At 39.0% G+C, this 14,089-nt stretch overlaps 1 protein-coding gene across 1 annotated transcript in view; it reads right to left on the bottom strand.

The window, feature by feature from the left end:
• Bbox1 (gamma-butyrobetaine hydroxylase 1) overlaps positions 1–3,781 on the bottom strand; it is a 39,946-nt gene extending 36,165 nt beyond the window's left edge. Inside the window, exons 1-2 of the mRNA XM_038330486.2 lie at positions 3,435–3,781; positions 2,181–2,295 (exon numbers count right to left, since the gene is read on the bottom strand). Coding sequence (XP_038186414.1) covers positions 2,181–2,295; positions 3,435–3,653 — 334 coding nt within the window. The 5' untranslated portion in view covers positions 3,654–3,781. The remainder of the gene's footprint in view (positions 1–2,180; positions 2,296–3,434) is intronic.
• Positions 3,782–14,089: the final 10,308 nt, after the last annotated feature.

Genomic DNA, 14,089 nt, shown 5'->3' with positions numbered 1-14,089 from the left:
CCGGTCCTGTCCACAGCTGACTGTCATTTATCCTTGCATTTTGTGTTCGGCAGCCTTTGCCAACAGAAGGAAAGTGGTGTGCATCTGGACTCCAGATTTTCTAAGCACCATAGCCCTCATTCCAAAGGAGAAGCAGAGGAGGAATATTGCTATTGTGGCTAAAAAGCAAAGCACTTTCCCCAATGGAATCTACTTTGTTTACATGCTTCGGAGTACTAATGTTTGGAAACACACATTGGTATTAAATTCTACAGGCAAAAAAGCCACCCAACTAGTACTCTAAAACTGGCCCCTCAATGTCTTCTTTTACCCATCAACTGCACAGCTTGGAAATATATTTTTAAAATAAATCTTTTTTTTTAAAGCATCAAAACATTTTCCAGTGTCTACCTAGCAGCCAGTTTTCTTATGTTATTCATGCTCGCAAGATGTCTCTGTGACTAGGTTTTTCCACTACTTAATGGAAGGTACTATCATTTCCATCTTGCTACTGCCTGGTAGTACTGAGGAATGTAAGCTATAAAAAAACTTCACTTGTCAGGAAATATTAATGCAGGAGGTGTGGCCATTCCTCTTCCAACATTTAAGAGCTTAAGCTGTGATAATAAAAAATCTTGACTTTTATTTCCTGAAATGACACAGAGAAGAACTTACAGGCAATGAAAGCAAAATCCAGACGGATTACAAAACTAGGGTAGAGTTAAAGGGGGAAAAAAAGAACACATTCATGATGTTGCTATTGAGCCAGACAATGGCTATGGAATTATGTTATTGGAGACTCTTTGAAGGAAGACTAATTTCTCTGTATACTCATGTATTTTCAATCACCTAGCAGAGCTAGATAAAGGAGAATGGATTCTTGGTTCAGATATAACAGTGGAACAAATCCTTGTCATCTGTCACAGTGGTGAAACCAAGCACTTAGAGGATTTTAATCCTTGACAAGACTGATCTGTCTTAAAGAGAAGGGGAAAACTGTGGTAACTTGTCACTGACATCCCCAGGAAAAAGGAAAGCTGCCTGGCAGGGCGATTAATAAGCAACATCTCTACTTCCGTGAACTGATGTCAGACTAGTTTTCAAATCCCAGAAGGTTATCACATGCGAGGTTTGGAAGGAGTAAAGAAGAAGAACGACTTTTAGTAAAAGACTTAAAGGTCCCCAAAAAGGTGGTGTAGAATTCACCCAAGTGATCAGTTCCTGAAAGGGGTGGTGGTCTGATAAATGTTGACAGACAAAAGAAGATTCAGCGAAGTGTGCTGGGCCAATGTACTTGTGGAAGTTGGGGTTCCAACAGACAGGCAAAACTCATGCACGTTAGAGTTTGCCTTTGACCTGCACAGCCATAGGTAGTGATCTGTAGAACACTATAAAAGAAATCGCCCCTGCCAACATATACATTTGACTTGTGTTACTGTGCATTTTTTAAAAGTTTTATTTTAAATTACCCATTTGTTTTCAGCATTTGTTTTACCTATGCTCTGAGAGATAACGCTCCCCTCCCTACCCTTTGCCACTGAATTTATCTTTTGATTTTTTGTAAACATTTTTCTGTTCACAAATCCTCTGGAGACTTATATAAATGCTCTCTAGAGAAACAGGTTTACACACACACACACACACACACACACACACACAGAGTCCTGTGCAAGCTCAATTCTATGCTCATTGATTCTCAGCCTCACTCACATAGTCTCACCAGGGTAAGAAGTGTCCTTGGTGAATTTTGTGCGGTTTTGACTTTAGGCCTTGTTAAGAAGGGTGAACTCTCTCTGGTTTACTCTGCTCCTTTGCAGAGGGCACAAAGGCAACATCTTGGACCTCCAGTCTATCTGTAGATGAGAAAGGTCAAGTCCACTGTCCTTTTTCCTGCTAGTGCTTGTTCTTCTTTTCCATTTTGCCCAAATGATCTGTGTTACTAACATGTTAAGGATTCCTCATAAATTACAATATTATTTTAACCAAAGTACAAGGGCTTGAACTTTCTCATGAGCAAATCCTTAGAAAGTGAGAAAGAAATATAAATACTCATTACATTGATCTGATCATTTGTGATATATGTATGTATAACATCATTAAACAGTGTCCTATAGTTACATCCAACTCAAATAACAGTAATTTTCTTCAAGTAATTCTTACTATAAGATTTTAATGTAGACGTCAGATGATGGCAATGTTACCTGGTAAAAACAGTTCTTCTTGGAGTCTTGCTCTGGCCTGTTGGGAAAAACATCTTTTCTTCAGCCAATTAGCTTCAAATTCACTGTAATGCTCGTTGGGCCATGTGATATAAACCTTACAACACAGAAAGCAATTATCACCTATTTGTCCATTGCACAACTATACACGTCTGCCTTCTGCAGTTGATTTTCTTCTGCATGTTATTTAAAATTACCAGAGAATTCAATTAAACATCACTCTCCCTTTCCCTCACAAGCCAAAGGTCTACTTCCGGTGCCTAAGGGCAATGAGACAATGTGTAAGAGTTTTGCTCACCTGACATTTCTGCTTTACATACTCTAAATATGTGATCCTCGAAGTTTCTACGAGAGGGCATGGCTGTTAAGAGTGAGAACTGGGAATAGAGGATTCAAGCTGAGAGAAGAATGGAATACTGGGGAAAGGACAGGTTTTCTGATGACGTTTTTTCTTCTGGTGAGAAATTGGAAATGAGGAAGAGAGAAAAAGGGTTGACGTTATAGCTGGTTGATCTTGAGAGTAATGCTCTTAGGGCATGACTTCTTATACACTGACTCACTAGTTTGGATAAATAATACTAATCAGTATGAGTCAGTGTTCAATGCCAGGGAGTATGACAAGTATTTCTATCCAGATCATCTCCCTGAATTCTCATATTCATGTGAACAAATTCCGTGTTTTTCTGGCTCGATAGAGGAGTAAATTGAGTGCCCGATGCACTATTTTTATGATATAAATTGTATGATTATGTTTCAAGGCCATTGCCCACTAAAACAAAAAGAGCAAAGTTGCACATTCTATTAAAATGGTAGTAGTAAAAGGCAAATAATTTATACATTTTGAAGAGAAACCAGAGTACAGCAACAGGCTGTATTTCTGTATTTCTATGTGCGTAGGTATGCATAACGATACTAAAGAAAAACAGCCCACCAGTTTGAAAGAGGGAGCGGGAAATATGACGGGTTGGACACAGGTGATGTACTTTAAATTCAGTTAAAATAAATAGTATACACATTAGAAAGAAAAAGAAAAGGAAAATATTTTATCTGTTATAACAACAGCAGATTTTTTTTTCCCACTGAGTATGCCCACTCTGTAACAAACACTCTACAAACATTCCCACCGGGATGGTTTGCTCTATATATGATAAGTTAAAGTCAATTGATTTACATTTTTATAAACTAACCCTCCGATTTAACTCAAAAGAGAAGGGAAAGATCACTAGAGATAGTTACCTTTTTCCGGTCAAATGACAAGTCTTTGATTCTAATGTTCACATCGAGAGCTTCCAGGAGAAGTTTCCGAGCTTTGGCAGAATGCAGGTAGCATTCCGAACACTGGCAGTTGTCTCTCAGCCACACGGCTGGGTAGAGGGACTCTGCCCCATCGTGCCAAGAGATCTGCAGCAGATGAGCCCCGTCCACTGCTTCTGCCTTTAGGATGGCACAGTGCATGTTTCTGGTCTTTGAAGATAAAGTCTACCAGCTACCTGCTATGACAAGACAGTGTTAAAAGCAATAGGTAGGCAGATTGTACTTGAACCTGACCTCTACAATAATGAAGTGGACTCTGGCCTCTACTTTCCGCTCAGCAGCGTAAACCTGCAGCTTGACCAATGCTTGGACCTTTGTTCTGATTAGAGTATTTCACGTGGTGTAAACAGAAACAGGGTGACTAGCTTTATGATAAAAATGCTACATCAGCACCCAATGGAAAGAATTTCTTGTTCTCTTAATAGAAATTTTAGATGATAAAGTGAGAACCAATGATACCCCCATTTATATAGCCATGTTTGTAGAAAAGCTGTGGAAAATTGCCCCGCAAGTGGAAAGTGTTATGTTTGCCTCCCTGTTTTGGCTTTTCAGTACTGATGTTTGAGTCCAGGGCTCTACCCAGGTGAGGCAGGTACTCTACTATTGAGCTTTGGCCCCAGCCTAGGCCTCTGCTGTTTTAACTGATCTGCATCTGGCTTTTGAAAAAAAATATGCTTCCATGATTCTCAGTGACCACCAAGGGACTGATAATGGAATTAATTCACTTAAGGGGTAGTATGGTGCTATTTCTGTTCTATTATTTGCTTTTTACTTGCATAGTATATTTTCTTATTATCAAATAATAAGAATATCAAAATACCAAAGTCCTTCAAAAAGCTTATCAGGTTTGTTTTCTGATGGTTTCTTCCTTTGCTCCTCTGGAATGTCTTACTTTGTATTGAGTGTTTTGGGGGTAGTTTTATGTATATACATTTTGACTGGGAATATGTAATTTCTTTCTTTCTTTCTTTTTTTTTTTTTTTTTTTTTTTACAAAATCCACCAAATTTGTAGCAAGGCAATAATTATGGGAAAAGAAATCGAGTGAAAGAAAGGAGCTGGGCTGCTTGCACTGCGCAACTCAGGGTCAATCCTTATGTCAATTGTGAGTGTATACCTGATCTTTAGAAATGATGCAATGTTATAGACTTAAGTTTGTGCATATATTTTCTGCGATTATCAACATGTGTACAAAGAGTAGAATTTAGTAAAAAAATATAAAATAAAATTTACACCAAAGAACCAGAATGCTTTAAGTGTTTCCAGAGGACATTGACGTCTTTTATTATCCTAACAGAAGGTGGCAGGACAGCCGAAATGACACTGTTACCTTGTGACAAAGGACAGCACACAGCACAGTGCCTGTTTACACAACCCCTTCAATGTGCCAGGAACCGAACCAGCACCAGGGACTTACCAAGCAAGACAAAGGTACTTACTGGGTTTCTTGAAAGTTTAGGAATGGTTTGTATCATATTAAAGGATATTTACAGTCTTTTCATGGTCTTTAAGTAATCAACTTCTAGGTGATTGTATTGCATGTTATTTCACAAATCAAACAGCTTCAGTGATTTCTAGTGATTTCTTCTGATTATAGACTTGAGCCAAGACAGGAAGTTTGCTTTCCTTATTTAGTTCAAGTACACTAAGTTTACCAAGTCTCTAGGTAGAAGCGAGACAATTCCTTGGGCCTCAAGCGTGTATGCTTGCTTGGGAACCCACACCCAAGCTTTTCTTAAATGGTAATAATAGGAGAGCATTACCATGCAAACTATTCATTAAAATTATAATTTAATTTAGACTTGGAATTTTAGCATGTGAGTTTGTAGATAACTGTAGCAAGTCTGGAACCAGCTCCTCTGTGGAATAGATAGCACACTTTGTGTTCCAGATGGGAGGGAGGTGGTGGAGGCTGTGGGCAGTTCCCACAGGCACAGGTTCAAAGAACAGTGGTGGTTCCAGTCAGCAGCTCTGAGATTGCACAATTTTTTGTGACATATAATACAAGAACGAGAGAGAGAGAGAGAGAGAGAGAGAGAGAGAGAGAGAGAGAGAGAGAGAGAGAGAAGTAAATAAGAAGTCTAAAGAGAAGGCTCAGTGGTTTAGAGGTATACTGCTTTTCAGAGGATCTTGGTTCAGTTCCTGGCACCCACATCAAGTGGTTCATAACAACCTATAACTCCAGCTACAGGAAATACAATAGCTCTGGACTCCTTGGTAAGTCTCACTCACCTACACATACCTACTCACAGACATGCACACATATACATAATCAAAAATAAAATAATCTCTTTTCTAAAGGAGAGAGCTCAAGTCTTTTCTATGTCAGAGTCACCAAATAGTTTCTACAAAAGGGCTGAAAGACTGGTTTGTAGGGCACATATAATTTTTCTTTTATAGTATTAATTTTTAAACCTCATTTAATATATAGCAGCTATTCTTAGCTCAAGGCATGTATAAAAGTGGTCTGTGGGACATTCTGGCCAAGAGCAGCAGTGTGGCGGACCTTTCTAAGTCCATCCGTTCTCTACTTCAGTGCAGTGCACTGAACAGTGGTGCTTCCATGTGGAAAGCAGTGCTCTTTCCCTTCCTTGGGGAAGTGACAATTCAGCACTCACAAATAATAATGCTGTCTTGTACACATGCTATTAGAAGGTATAAAGAGGATCATGATGTTCTACATTACAGGGAATCTAAGAGGAATACAAAGTAATCAAAATGAATCTGGTGTCAAATGGTTTCAATAATCGTTAGAGAGCATCATTTCATTTACTCTATAAGGATCTGTGACTGATACTGCTTTATACACCTTGATTCTACCTTATTTTGTTTACTCACTAATATAATATTGATTTTTCAGTATAAACTTGGGATGTAGCTACATTTTCTGCTTCCTCTATAACTAAGATTAGTGTGTGTTATATAAATCTGGCCAGTAAAATGTTTTGGCTGCTTCCACATAGGGAACATTTTCTAAAAGAAGATAGTAATATTTTGGAAGGCATAGCCAGCATATGAATATTCATAATATAAGAGCACAGTTCTACTTACAACTTAATCAATAAAAAGATATAGGATTAATTTAACCAAAAAGATAAAATCTATACACTGAATCTCTAAAACAACTGTGAAATTATTTGAAGACAATTCTAGGAGGTGGAAAAAAATAGCAGGTACTCATGAGTTGGGAGAATCAATGTTATTCAAATGTTCATGGTAATAAAAACACAGATTCAGTGAAATTCGTATTATAATACCAATAATATGATTCAGAGCTTAGGAAAGTAATGATTGACATTTGTATGGCAGCACAACAGTTTCTAAATAGTCAAAGCAACCAGCCAGGAAAGAGATACAGAACTAGAGGTACCATACCACATGATTTCAAAACACAGTGTAAAGCTATAGTGACAAAAGCAGCATGGCAATGACGTGAAACCTGAAAAGCTAGTGAGACCAGAAGTAAACCCATGTATCTAATGTCAACACAGTTTGGGCAAAATTCCCAAGACATTCAACAAAGATAAGATAGTCTCTTCAATAGTGTTGGGAGCACTGGTTGTCAATATTTGGAAGGAATGAAATTGGACTCTTCTTCCAGAACACAGACAAAGCCATCTCAAAATGGATAAAAGATTGAAGTAACAGGAACTAATAAATTTACACACACACACACACACTCACTCACACAATAGATTGAAGCATAAGATTCAAAACTGTAAAGAATGGCAGAAAATATATGCAAGCCATACCTCTTCCAACCAAAAAGTTTAAGAAGGCACACAGTGCAGCAGGAATAAATCAAGTTACCTTAATAAGAGGAGAACCTATACAGACATTTCTCAAAAGAAGGCACAAAAATGGCCAGCATGGCTGTAAAAAAAATGACCAGTTATGTTCAGAGACTACAAACTCAAACTACTCTGAGAAATCTCCTTGCCCTTGTTTCAATCAGTATTATAGAACGTCTAAGCGTTGGCAAAGACAGGGAATATGAAAAACACTGAGGGCTATAAATTTGTACAAATACTAAGCAAAATAGTGTAGATTTGCTTTTCAAAAATATTGAGAATTGAACTGCGTATGATTCAACTATTTCACTGCTAGGTATACATCTAGTTAGTGTCATCCTCTGCTTTTGATTGCTGTGAACATGACCACGACCACACCAATTTGAAAAGGAAAGGTTTTATTTTATCTTATAGTCCATCACGAAGAGATGTCAGGGCAATAACTCAAGGCAGGGATTTGTAGGAAGGAACTGGAATAAAGACGATGGAGGAACTCTACTCAGTACCTGCTTGGCTTACTTTTGAAAAAAATATATGTCAGAACTACGTGTCTAGGTAAGCTTGGCCCTTCCACATCAATCAGTAATCAAGAAAATGCCCCACTGACTTGCCCACAGGCATTTCATCAACTGATGCTCCATCTTCCCAGGTGACTGCAGCTTGTGTTAAGGTGGAAAACAACTAGCTAGCAGACTATAATGTGTCACAATGCAAAAGATTTGAACACTCTTGAATGATCGTAGAAACTACTTTAAGAATAAAATTTTTCTCATTTTGTTTTATCATCCAGGTTTCATGTGTATTGGCATGTGTTCTAAACTTAGCTCATCTCTATTATGTATTTATTAATATACTCATTTTAAAAGATTTATTTTTATTTAAGTGTATGTGCTGATGACCATGGCGGCCAGAAGGGGGCGTTAGCTCCCTTGGAGCTGGAGCTACAGTTCTGGGATGTAAACTCCGTCCTCAGATAGAGCAGTAAGCCCTCTTACGTGCCAAGCTATATCTGGAGCTCCTGTTAAAGATTTTCTGATTGAAATGATAGTTGTTCCATTTGGCATTTGAAACATTCTAACTTAATGGATACTCATGTAGGACAGATTTTTCCATCATTGTGAACATGGTTTCTGTACTTAAAGATGGCGTTATGCCCCGCTGTCAACTTCCACAAAAACCTGAGAAAAATCCACCGGTGAAGTGATCAGTACTGCAGACATCTGCCCCAACACGTACTAATCTCATTCCAGCCCATTTTGAAGTTTTCATCTACCTCTTCTGAATTTTTTCCTTCTCCTCTATTTAGAGCATTCAGACAAAAGAGGTAAAATTATGTTTCCAGTCATTAAAGAAACCCGAGCCTTGCCCAGAACCCATCTGGTTAAGTGATACATAACCAGGGGAAGAAGAAGAGCCCCAGACATCAGCAGTGTGTGCAATGGAGGATCCCTGGGGGAGGGCATGGAAGAACCACCAGGACTTAGGTTTTACTAAAATAAAAAAAATTTGGATGTCTATGTGGGAACTTGGTGAGACATTTCTATAATTCATAGTCTTAGCTTCATGGTGAATGTAAACAATAATTTGAACAAAACATGGCGAGGTAGGCAACACTTTCCCTATTTTTCTTGGCTAGCTTCAGCTTTTACTGGGGTAAATATGAAAAATTATAAAGAAAAGGACCACTTAAGGTCATAGATATTTAAAAGACAACTTTCTGAAAAGCCACAGGCTTGTTACACACAGGATTTGTTGAGCTATGTTCCTACCTCATCCAACTTCCAATTGAACTTAGTAAGGCATTGTGGGAATTCGCTTAGTGACACATTATTATGTTCCTAAGAAGAAAAGGAAAACAGTAGACATGCCACTTGTAGAATGAAAATATTTATTTTATGTTTATTATTATTTTTAAAAAGAACTATTAGCTTATGAAACTAAATATTGGGTGTGGTGGGAAAGAGCAGTCCTGCCTGGCCTGAAAACAGCCCTTGGGTCCTGGCAGCGTCTTATCTGATGTAGGAGTTTTCTTTCCACTCCATCCACAGTGTTACTGTGTGTATGTTCCCTTCTTAGTCATCTGCCCAATTTTCTCTCTCCAGGGACTTTACCTGGGAATTCTGTTTGGCACAACTAAATTGTTTTGATGTCATCCTACTTCAGAAATAAGTGTGAGTTTTGTCATTTTTCTGTTTTTTAATTTATATTTTGAAATTTATCACCAATTTCTCTTGCTCTCTTTGGTGGTTAAAAAAAGAAAGCAACTATGAAACTTGGTTTGTGTGCTGGTCTGAAAAATGATCTGAATGCTAGAACTGGGACTTTTAGAGCCAGGAGGAAACCGCCTGCGATGTCCCTACATTCAGTGTCACTGTTAGATACAGGCTCAGGCAGGAAAATAGAGGCAAAGATATCTTCCGTGTAGTTTATCCACACCCATTCTGTTAGTGGGAGAGATTACCTTAAATCTCTGCTCATTAGTCTGGTGTACATACACTAGGTGAAAAAGGTCTATTCTAATAAAAGAGAATACAGAAATCGCATGACCAAGTTGAGTAATAGTCTCTAAGGAGGAATGACAATATGATGCCGGGACTTCATTGTAAGTATACATAGAACTGCAGGGTGAAGCGCAGATCACTAACCCCACAGCATATTTTAGTAGCGGCAGACGAGACCATCATGGACACCTCAGATATCAATGTCTGTGAATTTCCATCCGCTCATCCTCAGGGAAATTTTGACATATTACCGCATCGTGGAAAATTTGTGATCATATAACCTTCCAGGGAATAATTTCAGTTTATTAATATGGTACTATTTTCATTATTTAATTTTAAAAAATTCTACATACTAGCCCCAGTTCTCCCTCCTTCTCTCCCAGGCCACCGGTATCAAGGCTGAGCAAGGTATCCCAACATAGGGAATAGGCTCCAAAAAGCCAGTTCGTGTACCCAGGATAAGTCCTAGTCCCATGCAAGCTCCCCCCACCAACACATTAAGCTACATAGCTGTCACCTACATTCAGAGAGCTTACTTCAGTCCCATGCAGAATCCCTAGCTACCAGTCCAGAGCCCGTGAGCTCCCTCTAGCTTGGGTCAACTATCTCTGCTAACACGACACTGTTAAAGCAGTGGCTCCTTCTCAATGCTTTTGCTTAGCTAACCTCACTGTCAGAAATTTTATTTTGTCTTATTTTTGGAGAAAAGAGTAGTAAAAAGAGGTTTTCATTTTTTCTAACCGTTATATCACCGAGGCTTAAAAAATGTTATTCACTTATAGTTCAACTTTTAAATCATACAGTTTGTATCTGGAAAAGTTGCTGTTGACTGGGTTGTGTTCATGGTGCCTAAATAATATTGAACATAATCTCTATAACTCATGATATCTGCTACCTATAGACTTTTAACTTAAGGGCTTCAAATTGTTAAAATTTATTTCTAATTTTAACTTGCTCGAATAAGTGACTGAGGCATATGCTCATTCCTGACTGTATTCTCATACAATAGTGAATTCTGTGGATCCATTAGGAAAACCACTTGGTGCTCTTGAAGAAGCCCACTGTTCTGCTTGGTAGCTTGTTGAAAGCATCAGATTTCATTCAGAAACATCCTTCATGCTTCGTAAAAAGGAAATGTTAACTTTACCACAGTGGAGTTTCCATAATTCAATAAGAACTGAAATTATGAAGCTTCTTGTTTACTGACAGAGAGTACAAAAAAGAATTTCTAAATTCTGTGAACCCCAACATACATTAATTATGAAAAATCTTATCTTTATAATTAAATCTATTCAAATTACATAAAATATCTTTCCTTTAGCTGCATCATGGGAGTAAGGTAAAACTGCAGGCTGGCCTTAGTTGACCAGCATTTTAGAGAAGCATGCTACTTTTGGCCCTTTTGGCTCAACAAAGGGCCAAGGAATAGTATTCATGGCCTTCCTTTTGGCTGGATTGTGGATTATTGAAAGAACAGTTCAAAAAATTTCATTAGAACTTTCCTTCCATCACAGGCAATCAGCTTTGTAGACAGAGTTGTCTCTGTCCCCTCTACAGACATCCTGGATCAGTTTGGGGATTGCAAAGTAATTTGACAATCAGACTAAGCCAAACATAATTGGAAAACACTAGCTGCCAAGAAGCAATCAGATCCACTACATTCCAGAAATCAAGCCTATTCCAGATGCCTGATGGTTCATCCTACTGCAGCCCAGGGCTGTGGATGACGTATTCCTGGAGGTTGATGTAGACGTTCCTTCTTTCCCTGTACAAGAACTTAATCCAGGGGCAGTTCACATAAGAGAGTAGAGTTCAGTCATCTCTGTTATACATTCTCTGGGACCAAACCACACAGAACATATCAAATAAAGGAAGCCACAGCTTTGGTCCTGGATACCCTTTGGAGCAGAAACCTTGCCCCAGACACGTCTGCCTCCAGTTTCCACTCTGCTGGTGCGCTTTCCTTGGAAGGCACTGTGATCCTTGTGACTCTGCTTTGGCCCTGCCCCCAGACACAGGTTGAGGCTGGCAAAAGAGGAAGGGTAGCTTGATATGAAGGTACAGCCATTTCTTTGATTGGACATTTGACAACAACAATAACAGCAACATTAAAACAAAATAAAGAGTTCTCGTTGTCCACAGGGGAAGCAGTAAGCAAGAGAAAGTACTCTAACAGGTTTCCAGAAACCATACCCTCCCACAGCTCCAACAAAGTGTGGCCCCAGTTCCGAACCAACAGAGAGGAGGAAAAGCGTTTCTCACCTGTCTTGTCTGCTATGCCTGAGCCACAGGAACACACAGACGGGCACTACTTCTTTTCCACCTGTTCACAGTGACAGCTCTTCTATTGCAAAACAGACTTGGAGAAGAAACCTATGCATTTAGCAGGGAGGAGCTGTCAGCTCTCACCTGAGCACAGGCGCAGTAGTTTCTACTTGGTCCTTGACTATTCCAAGAGAACTGTTTTTAGAGAGATCTTTGTACCCGTCTGCACGGAAGGCTGGGACTGGCCTCCCTTTGCTAGATAGTTTCCCTTTCTCCAGATTGGTCCGGAGTAAACAGTAGTTGCTAGAGAGCCTCGGGCTCTTCGGAAGATACTTGGTTGCCCAGTGATTTGACTCACAACACAGAGCCGGTAGGGTAACAAAAAGGAAAGGCCAGGATGGGCCATATGCCAGGGATCCAGAGCTTGGCTGACAAGCTTTTCACTTGGGGGAGGGCCTAGTACACAGGATTTCTTGGACAGTTCCCAAGACCCAATTCCTTACAGTTTAGCCATTATGTTAAAATCAAGTCTTTGGGTGGCAACTAAAATCTAGAAAGTGATCAGCAGTCCTCTGGCCTCCTCCCACCAATGGCAGACTTCTCAAGAAGATACAGTACATCTCAGGCTGCAACTTGTTGCTTCTTGCCTCAAGGACTCAGTGCTGGGAGACTGAGACAAAGATAAACAAAGCCTTATTTACCAAAGAGGGAAGTCATGCTACCCAGCTCCCAGGTGACCTCCAGTAATGTTTCCCACATCCCCATAATGCCTTGTCAACTGATTTCGTAGAAAATACCAACTGTGTCCCCGTATCATTTCTTTCATTTGACTTCCTTTTCCAAGTCTGCATGTTAAGTTACTGACACCCAGTGTCCTGGAAAATAACAGCAGGTTCGGTTTTCACCCACAGAAGGAGGCTATAGACGTGGGTGCAATCCTAAATGCTGTCAGCACTGAAAACCCATGGGAGCAGAAGCTATAGAGATGCCAGAAAGAATTAATTAACTATGCCTTAATAATTTATGACACAAATCACACAGACATAAGTGACTTTTACTTCATCTCTTGTTCTGTAGTAACTATTAGTGGAATAAATTAAGTAAATTCATTTCCAGCTTAAAAAAAGCATTGTTAGTAAAAAAAGAGACCAAGAGTTTGAAAATGAGCAGTAAAGGATATACTTGAAAGGACAGAGGAAGGAAACATAAATAATTTTAAAATTAAGGCAATAAAAATACTATAATCAAAAAGTTGTTGGAAAACAATAATTCTTCTAATGTTATGAGTAAATAAAAGAAACAACAAATTTATCAATAGGTAAAGTTGAAAAAAATTTATATGTAGACAACCAAGCAGTGATGGCGCACACCTTTAATCCCTGCATTTGGAGGCAGAGGCAGGTGGGTCTCTGTGAGTTGGAGGCCACATTGGCCTTCAAAGCTAGTTTTAGGACAGCCAAAGCTATTCAAAGAAACCCTGTCTCAAAATTATCCACTATGATCAAGTAGGCTTCATCCCAGTGATGCAGGGCTGGTTCAACATACGAAAATCTATTAATGTAATCCATAATATAAATAAACTGAAGGATAAAAACCATATGATCATCTCATTAGATGCAGAAAAAGCATTTGACAAAATTCAGCACCCCTTTATGATAAAGGTCTTGGAGAGATTAGGGATACAGGGGTCATTCCTAAATATAATAAAGGCTGTTTACAGCAAGCCAACAGCTAACATCAAATTAAATGGAGAGAAACTCAAGGCCATCCCACTAAATTCAGGAACGCGACAAGGCTGTCCACTCTCTCCTTATCTCTTCAATATAGTACTTGAAGTTCTAGCAATAGCAATAAGACAAAACAAGGGGATCAAGGGGATTCGAATTGGAAAGGAAGAAGTTAAACTTTCATTATTTGCAGATGATATGATAGTGTGCATAAGCGACCCGAAAAACTCCACCAAAGAACTCCTACAGCTGATAAACTCCTTTAGTATCATGGCAGGTTACAAGATCAACTCC

This window comes from Arvicola amphibius, chromosome 5 (genome assembly GCF_903992535.2).
Source record: "Arvicola amphibius chromosome 5, mArvAmp1.2, whole genome shotgun sequence".
Taxonomy (NCBI): domain Eukaryota; kingdom Metazoa; phylum Chordata; class Mammalia; order Rodentia; family Cricetidae; genus Arvicola; species Arvicola amphibius.
Note: the sequence above shows the minus strand (reverse complement) of the source record. Positions and strands in the feature narration are given on the sequence as shown.